Below are 26,305 nucleotides of genomic sequence, written 5' to 3' on the forward strand. Positions count from 1 at the left end.
AAAATTCATATATAAACAGTGCAGTGCAGCAGAAAAATTCTATGCAACTAAAACACTTATTCCGTTGCAATTGTTTTTTTAAATATGAAAAAAAGTTTTGGTTTTATTTTTCAATTTTGACACACTATAATCATGAACTATGTTTAAAGAACTTTTTGTTTTGTGAATCACCCAATACAATAATATTCTAAAATTCTTGTACTCGATGCAATGAGCTTCTAATCGATTAGATAAAAATAGAAAGTCGATACAAAGTTGATTTATTACCAAGATTATATAAAATAATCAATAAATATACAAGAAACCGAAAAAAAAAACGCGTGTGAAAAAAGGGACAAGTATAACTATTATTTTATCCGAATATGAATAAAAAAATCACCTTTAGATCATTGATTCGAGAGGCCACAATTTTCCTCGCAATCTAACTTAACGCCCGTAAAGGAGAAAGAAATCGATCAGCTGATCGCGCCAAATAATGATAATAAAAAAGAAGAATGGGAAAAGCCTTGCGAATGTAGCCAGGCGTCTTATCCTTCCGTACCAGAACCTAGCTTATTCGCGATAATAACGAATCTTCCGCTCACTCGAAACGTTATAAACCCCAATGGATATTTAACGTTGTTGACGGCATCGCAACGCTACATTTGCTTTTTGATGCCGATTATCGTACCATGTGTCGCGCGTGAGGATACGAAATATGTATGTATGTATGTATGTGTGTGTGTGTGTTGTGTGTGTATGTATATGCATAATATATATTGTCTGTATGTATTGTGAATAACGCGTTTCGTTATGGCAATATTAAGGCGCTTTCGTTCACTCCTGCGGAAACGCGATAGCTTATGCGGCAGCCCATGTGGATGCGCCGCCACTTATACGCGTCTACACGCTTGACTGAGCGAATCGGACGTAAATTGTATTTTCTGGACCGCTACGACAGACGACGCGTTCGATTGGCTGATCCGCATGTCGTCCTTGCTACTCTTCAACAAATTTCCTTTCTGACACAAAACGATTTTGACAAAGAAATTTATTTATTTATTTTTATTACTTATTTTCATTATTATTATTTAATTATTTTTATTATTTATTTTTTTGTTACCATTTATTTCAATTAATTTAATTTTTTTTAGTATTTTTCTTTCTCTTTTAATTATTCTTTTTTTAATGTGCTTGAAGCATTACTCACATTCAATCATCATTATAATCTATTATTGTGATAAAAGTTGATCATATTTTTAATTCCATTTACATATTAATATCAATTTTTTCTTCGTCTTTATTATAATATAATAATATGTCTAAATCATAGTAAAATGCAATTTTTTTTCGAGATAAAGATTATATTTACATTCAATTTTCTACTTTTTTATTATTTGCAATTATTTCGTTACGCATTTAGATAAAAATCCTAATAAATTTATGTTGATTGATAATATTATAATAAACTTGTTAAAAGATTTGATACATAATGACATAATTAATTACAGTTACATAAAATTTTAGCATCGATCGTTATGTCCGTATGAAAAATATAGCATTACCGCGGGAGTTTTATCGATTTCTCGGATTTTCTTCTCGAATGCCCCTGCATCTGACGCATAACGGAGTCGTTAATTCCATTGCGGAAACTTTGCTAGAATCTCTCAATGAAGGAAATATATCTACTCGCCAGAGATAAAGCCGTCGAATCGGACATTAATTTGCGGAAGAATTGAAAGAGATGGCCCGCTATCTCGTGCTCTTTTTCTCGCATTTTCCTCCCGTTTATTATATTCCCTTCTTCTTTCGCGCTCATACATTTTTCACTAGAAATCCGAAAAGATCCATTTGGATTGATGGAGGATAACTTCCCTTCGATGAAATGAGTGAAGGATAATTTCCCTTCCAAAAACAAATACTATTTTTTCTTCTTTTTTTTTTTTATTCCATTAATCAGTTCAATTTTGACAATAAATTCAAAGAATTTAGGCGCGATTAATATTGCAATATCTATGATTTATAGATGGCATCAATATTGAACAGAGTAAGAATATTGTATTATTTTCACAAAGCAATCTAAAATAAAATATCAATGATTCGAGAAATAAGAAAAGACTCTCCTGCGAATTCCTTCTTAATGTTATTGATTCGTAATTTGTGCACGACAAAGGGGCAGCTTCTAGAATCTGTACTTTAAATGGTAATTACGCGAGTGATTCCTTTCTCTCGCCTCCTTCTCATTTTCGTTATCGAAGAAAATGATTTTGTAGAATTAAATGTATTCCTTGCACTTAGGTAAGTTCCCGAATGCCTCGAGAAATTACCAATTTCGCTACTTGATAGTGAAGGCACTTAGTTGAATCAAATAATATATATATATCTATGAGAGAAAAAAAATTATTATAAAGAAAATCTAATGCGATTAATCTATAAAAAAATAAAACAAAAATCAAATTTTAAGAAATTGTAAAATTATATGGAACAATTGCCAAGTAATAGAGAAGAAATAGTTCTCCTGATTAATACCAGACTTTAAGCGCCTCCTTATTTTATTCCGAAAATTGATCCGGATAGAGATTTACCTCGATTATTCAGGCTTTTTTCTTGCTTTGAGAAAAATATTAAATAACAGCGTGACGCACGCGCGATAAATGGTATCCTTAATTAAAGAACACCTTTCGTTTTCTCAGCGAAACAAAAGCAAAGAGAAACAAAAGACCGATTAAAACGAAGTAAATAGAAGAAAAGAGAGCATATAATATACCATAATGACATATTACGGCATTTTTTAATATGAAATATCAAAGAGAAAAATGCATGATATTTGAAATAATTGTATTTCTGCTTAGTATTTCGAAATTCAGTGTCTAAATATATATATATATATATATATTTGTGTGTGTGTATGTGTGTGTTGAAAGGAATAAAAGGATCATATCTACATTATAAATGTAACAAAGGCTACGTTTAAATATATTCCATTTTAGTTAAACAATTCAATACATTATAATTAGATGTACGTGCCAGATCGTTAGATACGATATATTCATGGGTGTTTTTAGAGGCTTTGAAAATTTTTGTAAAACAGAGATTAATTACCCTGTAATAATTACAAAATTAGAAAGATAGAAATGATTAATATCAGTACACGAATCACATGCTAGGTAAATTTATAATCTCACAATGAAAATGATTCTAATTGTAAAGAATCAAAGAGAATCAATCAATACGAATCAATTGTGAAATAAACGTAAATCTGATTAATCCGATTGATGATCATTATTATTAGCGCACAAGATAATACATTAATTAGTGATATCTCCTACGGTCTTCGCATTTTATCGTCAAATCCTCGAAATATAATTGCAAATATTAGCACTCTCGCTTGTAATCTAATAAATTGCATCCATCGCATCACCGGAATATGAGATTTAAACTTGATGTAACGTTTGCCTTGTTTCTGGGTCAGCAATACGATATACGCTGATGAACGGATTAAGCAGAGGGATGAAGCTACATACCGCAACGTATGTAAATTATATCGAAATAAAAGACACCGTATCCGCAAAAATTACGACTTTGAAATTGTCGAGAATATATTGTCCTACATTAAATGACGCGAATATTATTTATACATTGCCATCTCGTAAAGTTGCATACAATACACGATAATGTAAATGCATTGTAATTATATATAAGTAGCTCTCGCGCATAAATATTATTATCTCACGCGATAAAATTCATAAATTACTCGCATAATGAAACATCGTGGCGGCAATAAAATACATTATAGTTTGATAATGCCATTAGATTAGGTTCGGCAAAGTTGAAACTTTGTAAATACAGCAAGTCACGCATCACGCACATACACAAATTGATAATTAAATACTAATAAATAAATCTGTTAATATTCTGTGCTGTTTACTTCTATTATTATGTAATTCACAAACTGTATGTTATGATTATTGGATTAAATCTTTGCATATTATGTACATTGATAAATCATTTTTTTCATTCTGCGCGTTTCATTATCGTGCCCCTTCAGCTGACTTTTTTATTGAATATATGCTTCTCTCATTCACTTGTTGCTGTTTAACATATTCCGTGATAATGCATAAAATGAAAAAACATGCCTCATATTAAAGCATAATTTATTTCTTTCGAAAAATATATCTAACTATAAAATCTAACTTTTTATTTAAAAGATCAATAAAAAAAATAATTCATAATAAATAATTATAAGATAATAAATTTATTTAAATCAAGCTTATTGGATTACAGATAAGAAAACAATTTTGTTAATATTATTTTTGTTACTTCTGCGCATACATATTTTACATAATATATAGAAAATGTCCAGTTTCGTTCTTTATTTATTTTTTTTTTTTTCTATCGATAAGGATAACAATATTCTTGAGTTTTTATTTTTCATCTAAAAAAATCGTCAAATAATACCATCTTTACGTAAACAATGATGGCCTAGAAGATCTGAAACATATATACTATATAGTCGACATTGATTTCCCGGGAATACATACTTCTTAATCGCTAGTATACGGCCCGGCGAATCGATTCTCAGTCACCATCCGTGAGTAATTGTCGCAATTACTCCATTTCTCCGTTATACAATGTGATAACGAAGTTTCATTATGCGTGTAATGTAATAACGTGTGCAAAGTGATAGTTGCATTAATAGATAACATTTCTAATATAGCGATAAAATGAGTTATTTTATATACATAAAAATATTTGTGTAAAGCAATTTTTGATATAGCGACAGTAATTTTCATCTTTATGTATGCTTATTTTTGCTAAAGATTTAATTAACATTCTAGTTTATTTCTTCACAAAGTTAAATTTATTTTTAATCTATTGTATGTATATTTTCCTTTAACGGATATTAATTCAAAATTTAATTACGGAGGAGCTTTTTAACGTTTAAAAATAAAAAGCTACAAGAAATGTAAAATAAATTTCTTTTTTTAAAAAGAAAATAAGTTTTAAATTTAAAAGAAGTATATATATTTCTACTTCCGGAATACACAGTTTCTTTTTTTTTGTTAGCCTTTAATTCAAGTACATTTTGAGAAACAATGGAATTGTTTGTACTTTTATTCGAGTTTTTCCACTTTCACGATATTAATGCGAATTTCTCAGTCAGTTTGCGTACTCAATTTTACTCGTATATGTTCCTTTTTAACAGACAAGCACGTTGTCCAGTTAACCATCAAAAGACATTTATTGGAAAACTATATCTGATATTACTGAAGAGAAAAAAGCGATTTCATTTTATAAATAATAATTATTTGTTAAGAATAATTAGAGTGATAATAATTAAATTAAATTAAATGTAATAGAATAATATTAAGATGTTATTTACGATTACGGAGATGAAAAAAAACAGTTGCATATTTTCCGTCTCCCAAGTGGATTTATCGATAAATATAATAACATTTTATGAGTATATTTATGCGGTCGTAAGATGGATTTTCAAAAGAATGTCTACGACGATTCACAATTCCAATTTTTTGAAATTTGCCCCGAAGGAACAGAGAAATTTCACATGGCAAGAAAAATACAATACGTTTGCAGACAATACTCGCGCGCGTATTTTTCCGGAATTTCCCCGTCGGCGAAACACCAATCTCTTTCATTTTGCCATTTTTACATAGATGTCCTCGGTGGCATGAAACTTTGCTACTCGTGCTCGTTAATAGATTCACGTTTTGCTGAATACGCAGGATTCTTCATGCGAATATCAAGAAAATGAAAGATCTCATATTGAGTGAGATTCTAATTGTAAGATTTATATTTAAGATTTATATCTATTTATTAAATGAATAAAATAAATAAAACATATTTAAGAAAAATGAAATAAATAAAACACTTTTAATAAATAAATTTATTTTTTAAATTATATCGGATGTCCTTAAATGTCTGAATAAATATTTCGTAACTGATTGAAGTTATAAGAAAGTTTAATAAGAGAAATTAATATAGTTTTTAATTCGCAATAAAGTGCATGTAAAAAAATTTTTATTTCTCATAACTTTTTCAAGTTATGAAAATCACCATTGTTCTTTTTTTTATGGAATCTTTTATTTTTTATATTCAGCCTTTCTTGAGACCTTTTCAAAAATTTATAATAAAGTATTTTTTATATCCTAATTTGATATATTTTGATATAAAATATAAAATATTTAGCTTTCGATAATCTTATCTTATTAATCCTTTCCTGTGCAGAATAATGAGACAAATCAATTGGTATAAAAAAAAGTAATTGTTTCTAAGAAAAAATATGTAATTATTTACAATATATATATATTTTTTTGGGGGGGGGGACATTTATGAACATTCTGTAAAAATTTTCTACAAACGTACACAAATTATATTATGCTACTATAAATTTCTAGATTATAAATCTCCTCTTAATTCTTCCTTATCCGATTAAATTCGAAGTAATTATTAAAGATGATTAAAGACGAAGTAAATTCGTCTCAAACTTGTAATCAGATCGGAGGTTGTCTGAATATGTCGCGAGAAACTAGCAAGAAGCCTCCGTAAATGTGTTTATCGAGGACATTGGAGTTGTCTTCGTTGAGTGCCAGTTAAATCGCATTTCCATCAGTGAGAACAATGTATCTCATGAACGTTCTCAACAATACGCAATAAATTGAACGTGAGAGACGCGACGTTTCGCGTCGGACAAAACATTACCCATCCCCTGATTGGATATCTCACGAGCAGAATCGACTAATTAGCTATCGCGGCGTTTACCAATGACTCTCTCTGAAGATCGTAGGGAAACGAACCTTATCCGATTACAGGTTTCGCAAGGTAAATCCATTATGAGAACGATAGTCGTCTTAACTCGAGCCAGGATCGGGTGATCTCTGTGCGAACTTGCGCCTCACTCAGTTAAGATCTATTCATACGGTTTAGCTTTTAGATAAACTAAGTAAACTAGCGTAAAGATTATTACGCAGATGTAAGGAGGAAATGTCGCTTAAAGTTTATCAATGCCAATATTTTCTTATACTCATTTAAGTTACTTCTTCGCTTTACATTAATTTAAATCCATCTTATGTAACTTAATACGAACGCAGTCTTTTTAATAATCAAAGATATCAAGCTATTTATTTTCTTTATGAAAGCAAAATGTAAAAGTGATAAATATATCTCAATCTAATTGAAAATACTTTTTATATTCGATATATAATTTTATTTATAATAATTTCATTTATATGTAATTTCTTTTGTTTACATTTTAAGGAGACACATTTATCATTTCCGTATTCTATTCCAAACAGATACGTGATTATTTATGACATTATGACCGTTCTATCTAACATAGTGTCCATAAAATTGATCTAAACAATTTCTACCGCCCAAGAGATTTCTACCGCAAGAATTTAGGTATATCGTACATTGAGATAGGCCTTTATCGACAGTATTCGATTCTCGTTAGAAGCGCTATTGTCCTAGGATAATTTCGACGAAATGGATTTCCTCGTTCGCTATCTCTCGCTAGCGGTATTTCATTGCCGCGCTCGATACACGTGCTTTGCGTTATACTCACAGATAACAGATGATGTATATGTGTATATATGAATATATATGTATATGTACTGTTTCTCCTCTTTCCAGTCCCGGGCATCGAGCAACTCCCGGTGCAAGTTATTTCACCGGTGCATGCGTTAATTCTGAATGTAAAATTGGATGTCATTAAATGCAAAACGGTGGCAAGAAGCGTGCATTATAGAAACGTCGTGCTGAATTATAATTATATGTTGAGCATTAATTTATTTCAAGGATGCGCAAGCGCGCGATTAAGGATGTTTCGGCTGTACAATAATAGCAAAAATTCTATCAAAATTAAAAAAAAAAAAAAACAATTCTTATGTTTATGTTGTATGAAAAATCAAATAAATAAATCCGAATTATAAAGAGAATTAAAGTTATGTATCCAGAGTAATATGGCTTTTAACGTTTTCGTTAAAAGAAAATTGTAATTAACATTTTTCCTAATTTAATAAAAATTTTTGATTGTGAATACCCCCTTAAATCAACTGCAAAAAATAAAAAGAGGGAATAATTTACAGGAAGACAGATAATATTTTTCTACAATTTTAATACATAACTTTTAAACGAGTAAATGGATCTGAATCAAATTTTGCACAAATATTTATTAAAGTTTTCTTATTATATGTGAAAATTTCTCTTTGCTTGGCAATGTTTTTTTCTTGTTAAATTTGTCAATACGCGATTTTCCATAAGAAGCAATAGTAACTTTAAATAATTTCCAAGCCGTTAAGAGAATTGTGCTCAGTTTTCCACAAATATTCAGGAAAAACAGTTTATGAAATTTTCATGCTTGGGTTAATATTTTGACATATGACACATGTACATCCTTAAAACGATTTAACATTTTATTCGTATGTCTTTATTTAGGCATTTATTCAGGCGTTTATCAAGTTTCCTTGAATAAGAAGAGAAAGCAATGTTATAGATTTTTGTTATATTAGATCTTACCTCGCGTATTCGCTATCGCATATAACAACAAAGGGAAAATTGAGAGCTTGTTCTCTAGACGATCGGGGAACCCTTTCGGTCAACCTGGCATTCTAGTTACAAAGTTCAGCAGTTTCATACTGTATCTATGGATTATGCGAGTTCACGGGTGTAGGAGCATGTTTACAGTTATAGGCGCGCTGCCAATAGTTTATGTGGCGCCAAAAGTTTGCTCTCACGAGAAACGCTAAGTTGAAGCCCGAGAATCCCAAAGATAATCAAGTATATCCGATTATTGTTGGAGAAATTCATTTTGCATGATAAATCTCGTTAAAGTGTAACAAACAATTTAAACAATTTCCAATTTATTTTATCAATACATCAATGCATTTAGTAAAAAATGTTTGGAAATGAGAGCGAAATCCCTCCTCCCTTCCCTGTTCTTGAAACGCCCCTTCAGCCATTAATATCCACGTTTATTGTCTGTACGTGTAAATGTATGGATGGCTTAGTGTATGCGGGAAATAAATTTTAACATCCAGTCGTGCAATTTCCGCGAGTACGAAAAATTTTCGAATGCGGGTCGTCCAGGGTAGCGATGGAATATCACGATTTTCAGAGGCTCCATTATCGTAAACTCGGTTTAAATAAAAGAAAATCTTCCTATTAAAAAAAAAAAAAATCCATTTATACTGTAATCTGTACTTTTTTTAAAAAATAATTTGTTTAAAAATTAATATTAAAACATGTACTTAAAAATATTAATATTTTTTCAATAATCTCACATCACTTTTACATAACGAATTTTAATGTATTAGTTACAGGAGATAAATTACCATTCTTTTTTATTAGATTCTTTTCGATTGTATTAATTTGGTAATTAATTTAATATTGTTTCTGTATAATTAATACATTGTTATCATTACATTGAAAAATATAATAACATTACGTGCAATAATATAATACATATCTTTAAAGTATCGAATTCCATTAGGTGATTTTTTTATAAAAACAATTTTTAGTTACAAGCAAGAGAGTAAAATGTATTTAGAAATTAACTTGTGAAAACAGGTAGAGTTTATCTGTTAGAGATATTTTCTGAATAAATATCGCAAACGCAAAATATACGATCAAACTGTGGTTTTGCAATATTTCGTTTTTTATGCTCGGTACCTGCGCTGTTTCTGCTTGAATTCTACTGCGATAGCATAATTTTGTTTGCGATATAATAATTCGACGACTCGCCAATCACCGTGGTAAACACGCAATTGAATGTTTCGTGTATTAAGCAGAAAAACATCTTTAATATGATTTGGTTATATAAATATATGTAAATGTTACGATGTAATAAAATGTTTTTCTCTACATTTTACGATATCATATTTATATCCTCTTTTTATAAAATTAAAGACGTTTAAATTTAAATTATTAATAGTTAGATATTTGCTTAAATGTTCCCATACGATAGCTTAGATTACGTAAACGTTTTTTTTTTTTTTCTTTTTTTTTACACGAAAATATATAACAAAGATTTTTCAACGTGAAAAGAATTAATTCTAGAAAAATGCAGAAACTGCCCTTATGCATGGTCATGCTTTCGATCGGACAAAGAAAATGTATAGAATATTACAATGTACATTGTAAGTGAAACGAAGCTTTTTATATTGGTCTACATTTTCCTTCTCCCTTCATATGTAATTCTCCCTTTCTCGCCTTGCAGCCTTTGCATCAGCGGTTGCCCTAGTACTAGTGGTATGTTATATACTGTTCAGAATAAAACGAGGCGAAAACGCCTTCCCCTGCCGGAAAAGCTTTATAGTCGGCTATACGTTTTGAACATTCGAGGCACGCGAGGGCGTGAACACGCGCAAGCTGAAAAGAAGATTAGCTTTGTTTTCAGTAGGAAATTACAAAATCGAAGAAATAGTTATTATAATATGTATGATAAATGTACGCGATAAAAATAGATCAATAATTTATCTAAAAATACAAGTAAAAGTACGAGAGATACAGAAGAATCATAAAAATTGGGTATCAACATCAATTCCTTCATAAAATAAAATGTAAAACAAAAGAGAGTTCATTGATATTAAGAAATAGAAATCCATCTTTGAAAATTGTTAGTCTAAAAAATTATAAAGGTCTGCGTATATAATTTTTACAAAGAGAGAAGAGAAATTTTGTTGTTTTACTACGAGCTTCTCCGCTCTCAGTTCGTAGAATTGCCAAGATTTTTTAATATTCTCCTAAAGTGAAGCGAGATGATAAAGCAATCTCAGGTTTTTTTTCTAGTCTCTTTAACAACGTGACAAAGAGCAGGATGGCTATATCATCCGCCTGAGAGATTTTAACGTTGAGGAGAAAACAAACTTTACCTTTCAAATTAGTAGATTGCAAGTACTGTTTAAGCGCTCTAACGTTGTTTCTTTAACAATATGGGAGGTTTGATTGGTCGCTATCTAATTAGAAGCCAACAAAGTTCATTTTGAAGACGGCAACAATACGGCCAGCAGTTATATTCCAACGTTAATTGCTTCCTTCATTGTAACTACGTGCACGCGGCGACCTTCTCCATAAGTCATCGTTAATTATCGCGTTAATGTCAAGTTGATATATCGTTCGCTCCGTTAGCCAGGATTACGATTATCCTCTCGTTTCGAAACGTGAAATGCTGACTTAAACTGTACTTTATAATAATACGCTTAGTCAAATTATGCAAATATAAAAACATGATGTGAATCAAATTTCATGCAAATAGATAGAAGAGATTATTGAGGTAATTATTAAAATCAGTGATTACATGAAATGTAACTTGTAAGATAGCTAAAATATATTCTGTTTTGTTTCTATATCCGATGTACTGAGTGTTTTGAAGCAAGCAAAACATGACAGAGAGGAAAAAGCTTAGAGCCGAGTGCGTACAAAAACACGAGTTAGTTGTCGACAGACGATACAGACGTTTCAGAAATCCGGTAATAATTTTCAATTTGTTTATTAATAGAGAGATCAGATTTCTGACATAACGTTTGAATTATTTTCATTCTGCTTTTTATCAAATCGTCATTCTTATTAGAGCGTATCGATTATTGCGCACATTTTCAGTAGTATAACCTGTGTTTGCGCTGTCTGCCGGACTTCTTGCGCGCGTTTCTCCTGAAAATTCACATCCACTTTTCGAGCAGGATAATCAATTTACCTTTATCAATAAAATAGATTCTTCATGTGTAAAATCTCTTAATGTTGCATTGTTCAGGGCCATTTTACACGCACATACACACGTAATAATTATTGCATTTATCACTTATAACCACGCTAAAATATTTAAATACTATAAAATACTATATTAAATAATATAATTTTAAAATAAAATATTTTTATATGAATATCAAATATAAATGAAAAGAAAAAGATCACAAAAAAAAGAGATCGAATGTTAGCGGTTTTTAAATTATTTAAATTTTTATCTTATGGATATTTGCATTCTTTTTCTCTGAAACTCACAGACAGTAAAAACCGCGATATTTTCACGTAAGCATAAGGCAGCGGTACCGAAATTTATTAGTACCTTACTTAAGTTACATTAAAGGGAACGGGAAGCTTTGTCGCGTACAGTATATCAAAGAGGGTTAACACTATTATTCCATAATTCAATGGGAAAAGGATTCTATCGTTGCATGTGTGCGTGTGTATGATCTGAAATTCTGATGATTTAATTTATTTTTTAATGCAGCTAACTTACGGATTTATTTTCCCCGTGTCTTTCCTCTTCTATTTACTATGTTTGCACAAGGACTATAATATATAGATCGAGACTCACCTGAAACAAGATAGGAAAAAATAACTTGTTACATTTTTCTTCAATGATAGAATGTTTAAATAATTTTTTTCCATATTTTTATATAAAATACAACAATTATATATTAATGATTATTATAGATACACGCATATATATATATATATATATATATATATATATATATATATATATTAATATAAAATATTTGAATTTCAAAAATAAAAGCTCGAAATGTATGTGTTATAATTAATAAACAATTTTTATTAGCGACAGCTTTTTGCATTAGATTAAATAGACGATATTAAAGAACTGTCATTTTTATTTATAAGAAATTTTTCATTTAATTTTTCTAGTAATCCATTGCGGTCATAAACATCTCTTTCTACGAATACTAATGAACGGCTGCTGCGAATTGGGAAGGAAGTACAGCAAGAATGCAGCATCCGTGCAAGGAGAAGCGAAATTACAATCTCACCCTAAGGTAACGTAAATGCCGACGCACATTCTTTCTTTTGCCCTTTCTTTTTCATATCTTTTCCTATCTACAAAGTCATGGAATTCCTATTGCTTAGCATCTCCTATTTTTTTATTTATATACAATTAATTTGATTCTTTTATTTTGCACAATATTTGACGATTTAAATCTTATTTAAATTCAAATATAATTCACCTGAGATAATTTTATCTTTAAAATCATGCCTTTCTACATCTATATATTATATTTATATTGTGCCAGCAATATTTCCATTGTTGGAAGTAATTTCGTGAAACTCTTCAGTTGAAATATGAATCAAGTAGTATCCGTATGATAAAGTAATACAAACGAGATTTTCTTCCGCCAAAAAAAATCTCGCTTTTATAGCGGCAATAAAACAAATGTTGCACGTTTTAACCCTGATTTGCGAACAACATCGAGTTTTTTCCTCGATGGATTAATTTCGAGTATCTTTTCTCGAGCACTGTTGCGCAACGTAAATCGGTTTCCTTCGTGTTTCATTTGCTTTCTCTTTTCTTCTCACGCGCTATTTTAGATATATATCAATTTTTCGATGCACACAGAACAAAATGCACAATTGGCATTATATAATTTTACCATTGCGTAGTCAGAGATGGACGATGGGGAAAACGAGAAAGATAGAAAGAGTCAAATTGCTATAGATGTCAATCGCTTCAGTTTTTTTATTTAGTCAATCGATATTACGGTAGATGCTATTAAATCGCGACAAAAAATTTCACTCATTAATAGAATCCAATAAAAATGTGCGATGTGTATAATTAATGAAAAAATATTTGTTACGCACTGTATCGGCATTCGAATTTAGATTAAAAAATTTGTAAAATTCTTTTTGCTTTTATAGGGATTTATTAATTTCGAAATAAAAATAAGTAAAAACGATTATTTTAAAATATTAAATGTATTAAATATATTTGCTAAGAAATGTAAGATTATTATATCAAATTAAAAAAAAATATATATATATATATATATATTGAATATACACTGACACTAATTATATATAATTGAAAAACTGAATGTTTCTTAAATTAGAAAAATTTCGTCGGTACTTAAATAACTAGGAAACTAAATAATTGATTGAAGAACAACCGCTTCGCGAAATCTCGATCAAGTTCCAAGCATCCGAGTTGTATTATCTACTTGCAATGGTTGCTGCGAACTTAGCTGCCAGCGGCACGACGTCGAAATAATTCAAAGATACAAATTGCCCGCAAAACGAGCTCGCTTCCTCGAGAGATCGATGCTCGCCGCACTCGGTATATATCGCGAATATATCGCGTGTTTGTGCATTGGTTTATTCGTTTGAACTGATCGGACATATTAATTGAGGCACATCAGATATTTTCTGTTGCTTATCGCGAACAATTATATGGTTTAACTATATTTTTAACAATTATATCTAGAATTGTAAAAAAAATATGTATTACTAAAAGAGAGAGAAAATTGCACGGAATTTTGGAAATGTGTTATTTTGGAATTTTTAATATAGACAAAGCCGAATTGAATTCGGTTGCCTTTTTCGCGGACATAACTTTTCCGAAAGCTAGTCACGAGAGACGATTGAGAATTTGAAATTTTTCATGGTTTTCACGAGTGCGATGAAACCTGTTGTTTTTGATTGCCGTTGTTTTCCAACGATCGAAGTATATTGTTTGTTTAACCAATTTGCTGTCACCGTTTCGGTGAAACAGCGGAATGCAAATTTATTATATATCATGACGGAATTTTTTTTTCTTTTTTTTTTTGCGAAAACAAGAATGCATTTTGCGCTTCGTGCTATCGGTTTTACGATGAGTTGGTTTGCACAGTGATAAATCCGCAAGATATAATAAATATATTATATGTGCAGGTGCGATTTTATATACATTGTTGCTTCTTAGGAAAATTCACCCTTTCTAATATTGTTAAGTTCCCAAGCTTTTTCATCGCACATTTATTAAATCGGAATTTATGAACATATATATTCTCTGTTTAAAACTTGCAGTTTGCCGATATGGCACAATTAGGAAAGTTCGATATCTAGATAAAGATTTTTCTACTTTTTTTTTCATTCCAAAACGTCCATCTTCGAGATTGCGCGCTTCTTTTTCTTTCTCACAAAAGATCTAACAAACTTTAAAAAAGAATCAGACAATTAGGAGAAGCAGCAGTAGGTCTTCTCGAAGCAGATTACAACATGATTACGCCAACGTAAGAACATTAGGCGGAAGGCTTCCTTTTATACAGTAACGTAGTCGGTGTGTGTCAGCTGAAAAATACCGGCAGAGTTGATCGAAGAATCGATACGTTTAATTGCAAGTCGTCTCAAAATTTCAGGATAACTACTATAATAGAAAATATATATTGTAATTGAAAATATATATTGTAAACGCATATATATATATATACACAATATAAGGAAAATGATAATAAATTATAATAATTAAATGCGCGAGAGTATAAGCAAATATAAAAATCTGCAACTTACGAAGGTCTGTATTTATACCGTTTTTATTACGTCTGAAATATATTATATAAACGTAATAGAAAAATATATAGAGGACAGGGCATTTTAATCAATCCACTGGAATAATTCACCCTTAAGTTTAAGACAAAAATATTTCAGACAAAAATTGTTGGGGGTTGAGAGAGTCATCCGATGATGATTTATTTTCCGAGTTATTCTACATCTTAATAATATGACATATTTTGATATAAAATATAAAATAATTCATAAAATATTTTGTTTTCGACAATCTTATCGTAATACTTTTATATGTAGACAGAATAATGAGACAAATCAATTGGTATAAAAAAAAGCACAAATAATTGTTAAAAAAAAAAAAAAAACGTAAATAAATTTTTAATCGATTATTTTTTATATATGTACATGTGTGTGCGATTGCGAAAATCACAGTGACATATTTCCATCATCGCAATAAAAAGAATGTGAGAAGTCAGGACTTGAGAAAGCTACTACGGGCCCCTATTATATATTCAAGTACAAAGTGGGATCGATGTTTGCACACGACTAAGATTAATGGGCGTCGAGTTTGACAGCTGACGGCGTCTTCGGTCCCTACGTGGCCTTTTCTCTTCTCCTTCCTTTCTCCGTGGCGCTAACGTCCCGACTAACCGTCGGAGTTCATCGTGACGATGGATGATTTGCATGTTGGAGCCACTGGAAGTTATTTTGCGATTTGATCTTAGGGCTCTCCCTTCCTCTGCCCCTCCCCGTCCTCCCCCTCCCTCCCTCCCTCTCTCCTCCCTCAAGATCAAACTGATTCGTATACGATTCTTCGCCTCTTTAAAACACGTAGGCAATTGAGTAAGTGTAAAATTCGACTGTGTAATATAACACTTAGTCGAACGTTTGGTGAATTCAAAGAAAGTTGATAAAAATTATTTTGTCGAGCATATTTATTAATTAATAGAAATCAACTCGATGTTGCCCACGGCGTAGAAATATTTCGGAAAAATGTATTAGAGATCAAGTTACAAGCCGTTAACGTAGAATATGTTCATTAAATGTGTTCGTTAATTAAGGACGCATTGCGTCCTTCACTACTACGCAATGTAATAATGAAAACAATGGAATAATCCAGTTTGTCAAAACTCAATGTAATAATACAATTTACCCAAGGTTCTCTTCATTAAAAATATTTAATTATGTTGCACATTTTTTTGTCACGTCGTATTTTATTGTGACTTGCTGAATAACAGTATGTGTGTGTGTGTGTGTGTGTATACATTTTGATACAATATTAAAAGATGTATCGTTTGTCTAGATATGATTTATCTTCAGGAAATTGCGAGAATAAATTACATGTGTGTGTGTGTGTGTGTACTATATATATATTTTTGGCCATGTAGTTTATCAAGTAATAAATTAGTAAGTAAAATTAAGTTAAGCAACATCCCATAAACTATAACAGCTGTGAGATATAAATATCTATTTCGTAAAACGAGATTACGCGTTCGCTTTAGTGGAATTTGCACCGGCGAAATTAGTTAATAAATGTTGAAACCTTCAATATTGTGTCAGGAAAATCGAAATGCTTACTTCATATCTATAAATCAAGATAGTTTATCATAGTTATTGATAGTGCACTCCATCATCGATGTCAGCATATAAATTACATAGCAAAGCTGGCAGCTTAGCTAATATTGTCAGAATATTATAAACGCTGTCTGTTTGTTTATTCTCAGTATTACAATAGAATGCTTTGTTTCAACAACTATTATCAAATCAATATTAGTGTAGCGTATTAATATATCTTATACACTACACTATAGTTAAGCAAAATTTATTTAAAATTGAATATAACTCATTTCTTGTTTAAATTAATAATATCCTTTTTAATATAGAATTTTATATACACCTCTATGTGCTCTCTTATACATTTATTTCAATAACACTTTAATTGTTAGAAATAATGTCGGAAAATTTGAGAACGAGAAAACATGAGGAAACAAACAACATTTCGTGAAAGATTAAGAAAATTCATAATTTGTAACTTATGTTTGACTTATCTCACGCTGTCGTAACCTACTTTTGCGTAACTCGAAACTTTCCTCTTCTGCCACTATATGTCACATGGTGCGTCGTTTTCGTTACATGGCTGCGTATAACATTACTTAAAGTGCGAAGGGTGAAGCAAAACAAATTAATCACTGCCCAAGCAGGGCGCTTTTCAGATTTTTACACAAATAACTTCCCCCAGAGGAGCGGTTCCCGGCTTCGGTCAATGCATTTATACGTCGTTATCCGATGACAAATTATGGAGATGGAATTGCCATGAGAAGCGAAATTTCACGACGTAATTTCTTCTCGCAATTTCTATCGTCGAAAATCACCTTTCCATTTTCTCTCTTCCTTTTCATTATATCGTCATTACATACATATATATATATATATATATATATATATATATATATATATATATATATATATATTTAAAGGAGTAAAAATATTATAATATGTATTATGATATATACATATAAGCTGCAAATATATACATATAAAGATATAACGATTCTCTCTGAAAAACGTTATTTTTTAAATAATTTTTTAAAATAATATTTTTAAATGAATTTTAGATAAACTAAATTAAATTAAAAAAAAAAAATAAAATTTAATAAATTTTAAATAAATTTTTTTTTTTAATAATAACTTCCTAAAAACTTCTGGAATTTTTTAAACTAATAGAGAAAGAGAGATAGTGAAGAAATAGAGGCGATTATACATAAACAATAAAATTATTAATTATTAATGGGATTGCATTGGAAAATAAATATTTAACTACAAATCACTTGATCGTAATTGAATGCATGCAGAAATAATTAAATCAGGAGAGGTCGGGAATATTACACAATAATTTACTACACGAGTTCAGCGATATAAAACCGATTTGTTGCAGCTGGTATCACAATTGTTAATTCAATGAAATTTCTCCTTGAAATTCTAGCCTGTTACAAAAATGTGATCGTATTTATTTATTTTTTTTTTTTCCTCCAAATATCTTTTAAAGACGTGAAAAAGTGAATAATATTAATAATCATAATGAAATAATATTTTTGTGTGGGTGCTTCAAAATATAACCAAGCATTTAATTTTATTTATGACATCTCTTTATTAATCACGTATTGCGTTTATTTTATGTTTTGCAACTAACGTGACAAATTAACGGAAACATCTTTTGGCAAATCTTTATGGTGTGTCAAGTATCAATGATGATTTACGGGAATATCGAGGCTTTCGTGAAACAAGCGGACAGAGACGGATGCGCGCGATCTGAATTCTAACGAGACGAATAAGGCGACTTTCTTCTTCAAATCAGTTGTACCACGTGTTCGATGGATCAAATCATACTGAAAAATGCATGTAGGTATGTCTAGGCACTCGGTTCAATATAAATGCAAAAGCGATCAATGTGTGTGTGTGTGTGCGCGCGCGCGCGCGTCCACACACACACAGTGGGTTAAAAGCGAAAGAGAGTTCCTTTTTCATCGATATTCCACACGGCATGGTCGAAAACGTTAGTCGCAAAACCCGGTTGTCGAATTTGATACAAAGCGGATGAGGTTTTCGAGACCTTACTTTTCTTGAAGGAGCTTTATTTTCTGGATTTGCATTCTTTTTATCAACTTTTTCTATGTTAATGTAATCATGAAATACAGCGAAAACTTACGGAAATTTCTTTTCACACACAATTTGTATTATTAAATATTAAATAATTATTATAAATATATTAAATGTAAATCAATTATATATATAATGTAATTAGATATAAATTTCTCTTCCTGTTGATTGTGTAATGAAATAGAAATGTACATAAATTTATTGTAATTATAATACATATAATTACCGATTGTGAGTATGTAAAATATGAATCGAGATACACACACACACAGACGCTATTGAAATGCGCTCGTAGTTTGCTAGTAACCTCAACTAATTTACATAATTAATCTTCATCAAAAAACACACTGATTAATAAATTGAATAGCAGACACGTTGCATTAAAATGTTATATGTTTTTCATGTTATATTTACCAGAGATGAAAAAGCTGCCTGTGCAGCTACAATTTTTTTATTTTTATTTTTTTTTAAATATATATTTAGTAATATTGTATAAAATGCGCGTAACTAAAATCGCTATCTATTTATAAAAAAAAAAATTGTATTTTTTATAAATAGAGATAGCTATTTCGAAAAAATTTTAAAAACCTTTCTGAGATATTCATATGTGGAAAAAGAAAATTCTTGCTTTGTGACGCGCCTTTTTTGAAACACTAAGTATATTATATGTGCGTATATAAATTTGCGGTTATAAATTTTCCATAAATATGCGGATACATAAAATGCATTTTCTGGCTACGTGTGTTGCAATATCGAACGGGCAATATATTTTAGCGCGACAGTGGCATTATTTCGTGCACGTTGCCTAGTCATAAATCTGAAAATGGCTCTTCTAACTGCACATACTTTTCCGTTATGCATGAAATTCGAATCAATTTGATTCTAAACTAAACTTTCACAAAAGAAATTTGCATAATCAAATCAACATTGGACGTGAACGGTGTCAAAAACTTTACTTTATTTAAATTTAATTGCTTCAAGATTTAACGAGACAGATCTCCAAATCGAAATATAAAATTATTCAAGGTCAAGATAATATGAGCATTAAATAAATTGGTCAGTGTTATAAATTCGATGCGTATTATATCTGCATAAATTTCGAACAAATATTAAGAATTTTCATACTCGTTTGTCGCTTAAAAATTAACAGTCACATCTTGCTTTAGCGAAGCTTCATTAGGAATTTCATTAGCTTAAGAGCTCTTATACTGTATCTCGTATTAGTTGCCTATACGATTTATCGACGAACACTGCTTCCATCGTTATATACGGTCACTGCTTTCCAGATCGTTTAACTCGCGTAATGTGAAACAGTACACTTGGCGAATTACTCGACGCGACATGTCGTTACTTCAAAGGTCGCTCGGATACCGATCTCTTTCCATACTAAATATATTGAGTGCATTGGAAATTTAAAGAACAATTCACACACATATAAATAAATTTATCGTACAAAAACATTTGACTCAATTTTCAATTGTTCTCCAATTTTTTTAATAGGAAAAATTCAAAAATAAAAATATGTGAATTAGTCTTCTTTCAAAACAAATAAACTGTTAGGCAAATAAACTTCTTTATTAAATTAAATATTTCAATTGAATCAACTCGCGTGTATCAAGCCGCAATTAATTTAATTGATTAATTTTACTTAATATTTCGAGCGATATCATTTCTTGAAGCAAACTGAAAATCCTAGATATTAATGCCTTTCTCTCGTAGATATATATCGGTGTGATTTTATGGCATCGTTCTCCTACAAGACGAGATCGGATGCCAGCGACGCTCCGAAGGAATTACATTTGAAATTGTAATACGTCCTCTTTTTTATACTCTGAAGAGCTACGTACTATTCACCTTTCGGATTTCCTTCGAAGGTCCTTGTTTTCAAGGATCGCTCTTTACATTTTCACTGAATCCCATGTGCACCATAGCGAGATTACAACTTGGATTTATGACATTGTTATAATTAAAAGACCCGCAGAAATCATGATTATTTATATCATCTGTGAACATGCCGTGAATTTTCTTTTCTTTTTTTCTTTTTTTACTTTCTTTTATTATACGTAAATAATATTTTCCGTTTAATTAGAACTTATTTTCGAGGCATTTTAATTTAAAATATTAAAGTAAATTTATAGTTCTCAAATGAAAAAATTTCTCCTTTTTCTCTGTCAATTTTAATCTATTTTATTATTTTATTTTATTATATTAAATAGTATTTTATTTCAATATCCCGTAATATTCGTTCCAATCTAACATGGGATTACATTTTTTTTTTTTGGAAATAAAATTATATTTTGTATCGTTTAATTTTTATATTACAAAGTGAGATTATTCAATCAATAATTACGCTTCCCCAATTATAATTACAGAGTTGGCAAAAGTGTAAGACGTAATAATAATAATATTAAGAGATGCATTTTTGAAAAGTTTACTTGTAATCTTATATTAGTTGATGAGCCATAAAAACAAGGAGTCGTTGTGAATAAAGTTCCTTTGATGTTTCAATGTTCTCCTAAAAATGCTTGACTTCTACGTTGAAATGTCTATTGATTCGACACTGAAAAAGGTTCATTGCAGGTTTCTATGCATATTTGCAGTGTTTACTCTTCTTTAGAGTAAACACTGCAAATATGCATAGAATGTCCGCTTGGAATCAGAATTACCGAGATGAAAAAGTAAGGTCTCTTTTTATTAATAGAATATTATACAGGTAAAAACTATTAGGACATGACTTTTTAAATTATTCACATACGCCAAGATGAGAAAAAAAAACACACGAAAAATTATTATTACTTATATTCTGCGACTCTGTGTTATATTTAATTTACATTTTTGTTGTATATTTTACATCTCCATTTTGCGTCCGACTCGTGTTGTCTCTTTGGTTTCTCCATTTTTTATTTTTTAATCTAACTCTATTGTAACTGCGTCCATTCGGATTAAAAACAAGTAAAAAATTATAAGAGTCTTTGAATAATTCATTTTTTTCTCTTAAAGTACTTTCTTTTATTTCTACCCCTATTTGTTTCTTCGCTTCTCTCTTCTCCTCTTGAATTTGCGTAAACACATAAAAATCTGTAGAAATTTATAGATTATAGATCAAATGCGCAAAACTTGGAGGCTGCAACTGAAATTTATGGTTTCGTAGTATTCCGTATTAGTTGCTTTCGATGTTTGAACGGGATGTTCACACAATTGAGAATAGAAGGCGAAGGGAGGGGGCAAATATATCGCTATCCGCCATTGTTATTCCTCCGCCTGCTGAAGGAGACGGCTTATCCTTGACAAGCAGGAAGAACCTATCTAATAACGGAAAGCCTTCTCATATAATATATAAGATAACCCAGCACCAACCGTTTTAAGCTAAAGATAATAAACGGCCAAACTTAGCTTGCTAGGCTTGTTCAAATTAAGTAGAAAGAAAGAGCCGGGGAACGATTTAATATTGAAAATTATAAGCTTTTATGAAAAATCAAATATCAAAAATGTATATAATAAACTTCAAGTTGTGGCTTTATTCCGATAAAAATTTAATTGCCTTAATGTTGAATTCAGAACACTTAATAAAGAAGAGGGTATTACGAAGTCTCATTTATTACTTTTAATATGCAAGCTTCCGATATCTATAAATATATTAAATGATAGACTTTCGTCCATTTATTATTTAATAATATTATTTAATATTACGACTTATATTATTATCAATGTTTTATTTAAAAAAAGCTTATCGTACATCGATCTTCCTTGCATATTTGAAGAAATTTGTTTTCTTGATAAAACATATGAGGGTTAAAATTTTTTTGTTAAATATTTAACACATTCATATGTTAATTTAACATATTGTTATTGCGTTCATTGATAAAATTAAATTTACAAATTATTATTAAAATAATTGAAAAAAATGTAAAATGTTAATTTTATTCTGCAATAGGAGTGACAGTAACTACGGACCGTCACATTTTTCTATGTTAATGTTATCATTAAAAATATGTTGATTTTATGCAAAATTTATTTCATATGAGGTTTGCATTAATATTGGCTTAAAATATTAACATAGTATTAGTGTTACCATTTAACATATTACATTAAATTAATACAAAAAATTATGCGCACCGTTTGCGACATGTGATAACTTTTAAACGTAACACAAATTTTTCAATTGTGTAGAATTATTCCTGTATTATGTCCAGCGTATCCGTAAATATGTCACATATTAGTCTCTATAAAAAATTTATCATTAAACAGATGCACAATTTCATACCTCATATTATTCCTCTACATCACGAAAAGCTTGAGAAACCTCGCGTGAGAATCGTCTCCACGAGTCTCATTTACATATCAGTTACGCGGCAGTAAAACACCCTTTCTTACAAGCAGCCTTACCACCCCTAACCCCTTCTATACTCGACTACAACACGGTCCCGACATCATAGTATGCTACCATCTTACGTGCCAACCTCTCGCGTGCAATCTTCTCGCTGGGGTTACATCGTTAAAATACACCGCTGAGAATTGGGTAGACTCCAGCTTTTACCTCGTGCTTATTGCCGTTTCCGTTCGAGAAAGACCATTAAAAAATTGTTAGGATTTTTGAAAATCAATGCAGATATATATAAGTGCTTTGATAATTGAAGTTCGTAAACATGTCTTTTTCTCTAATCCGGAAAATGCTAAAGATGCGTCAAAATATGTAGCTTTCTATTATATTCTCCATATATGTAGATTTAATTTCAATATTGTACAGATAAAGTACTCAATAATTGCTATTTAATAAAGAAACTTTTCATAGAGAGATTGAAAGAATTAAATAATACTTTTTTAAAAATGGGCAATGTGAATATCAAATTTCTTCTTAAAATTTCGTGGAATAAAATGGTAAAGAACTTACGCAAATGAAAAAAAGAAAGATTATAAAAGAAATATTTTTTACATATTAAAAAAGAGCGATGGTACGTGTTATTATTTTTAGATGGTGTTTAAGCGTTTGTTGAATCGAAAAACATTTAGACTGACATCCCGATTGATATTCTACTCCGATATTTATTTTCCTACGAATTAATCGCATATATATGAACATGAGAATTTAGCGTCAACGCGGTGAGGCTGAAAGGGTTTGGCGCAAATACTTTCAGACACGCTCGAGAAAGGATCGTGGAAAATTTAATACCGCGCGCCTATCGCCGCTCCAGATCTTCGCGCCTCGACCTCGCCATTCTGGGTTAATCTCTTTTTAGCTGAGCTCCATCGCTCTACAACTTTCTTGCTCGATATATCCCATAATGTTTACTACCTTTCGAACGTCAAGCGCTCGCTCGTTCGAGAGGATCCCGAAATAGGCGATGACGCATTTGTTGTAGCGAAAAAAATCGATCGATAAGACAAATTTTACAAAGAATGATTTCATTCAAATGCAATTATGCATGTATTAGAAAATTAAAAAGAAAACAAAGCGGAGACTATATATATATTTATTTATTTATTTATTTATTTATTTCCCCTTTTAATTTTTAAAAATTTGTTTGCCATGTTTTTGCCAAAAAAAAAAAAAACAATAGTAGTCTTGATATACGTCAATATTCTAAGTTTGCAATTTCAAGTTAAAAGCTTATCCCAAAGGCCCGTTTTCTTTTTTTATCGAACATTGGGGAAATGAAAAGGTAGAAAAGGATTTTGAAACTATTGATTCTGAATGACACATTGACAGTTTGGCAGATGTTGAGCGAGGTTCCCAACGCGTGCGCGTGGATACTTCACCTCTTCTTTCGCATTCTGTATGTATCTTATTATGTATATATATATATATATATATATATATATAAGCATAGATAGGTACAACAGAACTCCATTTACCAAATTGCATACGCGCAATAATATTACTTTTTCTTTTATTTTTATATAAAAATATATTTATGGTGTGCATTCACACAATATCAATTGATACTAGATAGAGATGAAATAAAATCTTTTTATTAGGAATTTTCTGCGTAATATTACACATTATTACACGTCATAGTCGAACTATGGCCGAGATAATAATTTCTGTATTATAATCCCGCATTGTACCATCGTTGACAGTTACCCTGATATTCTCGATCGAAGCGCAGCTCTGAATGGCATTAAACTGACAATGAGAGTCTGCCATATTGGCATTATGCCAGACCATACGAATTGCAATAGAAGGAAGAGGCGATTGACTTCGCGCATCTCGAAATACAATATATATTAAAAATTTACGGGATATTGGATACAGTTAAATTGATTCGTAAAAATCAATATTGCAAAGTCAGATATGAAATATCGTGAAACGAATTTATTTAAATGATTGTATTAAATATTTAGAATAAAAAATAAAAAATTACAAATTTATCCAGAAATATATATTTTCTGAATTTAAATTATTTTAGATTATTTTTGTTATAAAGAAATGGTTCATGACGTATTTTAATGTAATACCATAATTTCTCTTGCCTTACATAAGGTATTTCGATCTGTCGATAGAATGCAATAAAAAGCGAAAAGATGAAAAGGCGGCTATTATTATTCAGAATGCGTCTCGTATTCTCGTTTAGCGATATTCAAGAGCTATTAAACGTTCAAAATTCATTAGGTACTCGTCAGCAGGCTCCATTTTCCAAAGATAATGAAACCAGCATGGAGGGTCTATTACATACAAACAAGCAAACGTTCCATTCTCTTATTGGAATCTTGATTTTCATTCACACAATATAGACAAATTATTATCAAATTACTCAGGTAATATGAATATGCTGGTAAGATGGCTATTCCAAATAAATATATGTGAAGTTCACATTTATATAATCTACTAGAGGAAATTGTTTTATAAGATATACCATGTGCGCTGGAGTTGTCTCTCTGGTAAAATATCTCTCATTTGTATACTGCATTGTGTCCATAAGTTCATTCATTTATATCACTTTCGCGAGTAGTAGAAGAAATTGTTCCATAAAATAGATAGCTTATTGTATGGGTATGTATATATCTCGTACAATATTTTTCTTTATTTATACACTATATTATACACTATTCACTATATTACATTCATAAGAATTCGTGAACAGAGATAGGCTATGAGAGAAATTATCAATATGACTTGAAATTTAAAAGTGCATAAATAAATCTAACATTTTTTTTTTTATTTTGATATATATATATATTTTTTAAATAATGTTCCATCTAAAAAAAAAAGAATGTACGACGGTGTTATAAAATCAAGAGAATTATAGATGCAAATATGAGAAGTTGACATAACATGTGGTACAATTATTTCGTATCTCCAATGCTTCTGCAAAATAACTAACGTCCAACTGTTATTGCATTCCAACTCGCGGTGCTATTATAACGCCCGCGTTGTCGT

General features: G+C 30.4%; 3 protein-coding genes across 4 annotated transcripts in view; 2 read left to right on the forward strand and 1 right to left on the reverse strand.

Moving 5' to 3' along the window:
* Positions 1-26,305, forward strand: part of LOC126850360 (transmembrane emp24 domain-containing protein eca) — a 186,696-nt gene that overhangs the window by 98,374 nt on the left and 62,017 nt on the right. The window lies entirely within an intron of this gene.
* The window catches only part of LOC126850286 (uncharacterized), a 163,677-nt gene that overhangs the window by 63,239 nt on the left and 74,133 nt on the right, over positions 1-26,305 (forward strand). For both annotated transcript variants that reach the window (XM_050593126.1, XM_050593125.1), the window contains exon 3: positions 12,643-12,770. In XM_050593126.1, the coding sequence (XP_050449083.1) occupies positions 12,684-12,770 (87 nt within the window). In that variant the 5' untranslated portion in view covers positions 12,643-12,683. The remainder of the gene's footprint in view (positions 1-12,642; positions 12,771-26,305) is intronic.
* LOC126850370 (complexin) overlaps positions 1-26,305 on the reverse strand; it is a 117,737-nt gene that overhangs the window by 33,694 nt on the left and 57,738 nt on the right. The gene's annotated exons all lie outside the window — the stretch shown is intronic.

The sequence above is a fragment of the Cataglyphis hispanica genome, chromosome 6, assembly GCF_021464435.1.
Source record: "Cataglyphis hispanica isolate Lineage 1 chromosome 6, ULB_Chis1_1.0, whole genome shotgun sequence".
In the NCBI taxonomy this organism is placed as follows: domain Eukaryota; kingdom Metazoa; phylum Arthropoda; class Insecta; order Hymenoptera; family Formicidae; genus Cataglyphis; species Cataglyphis hispanica.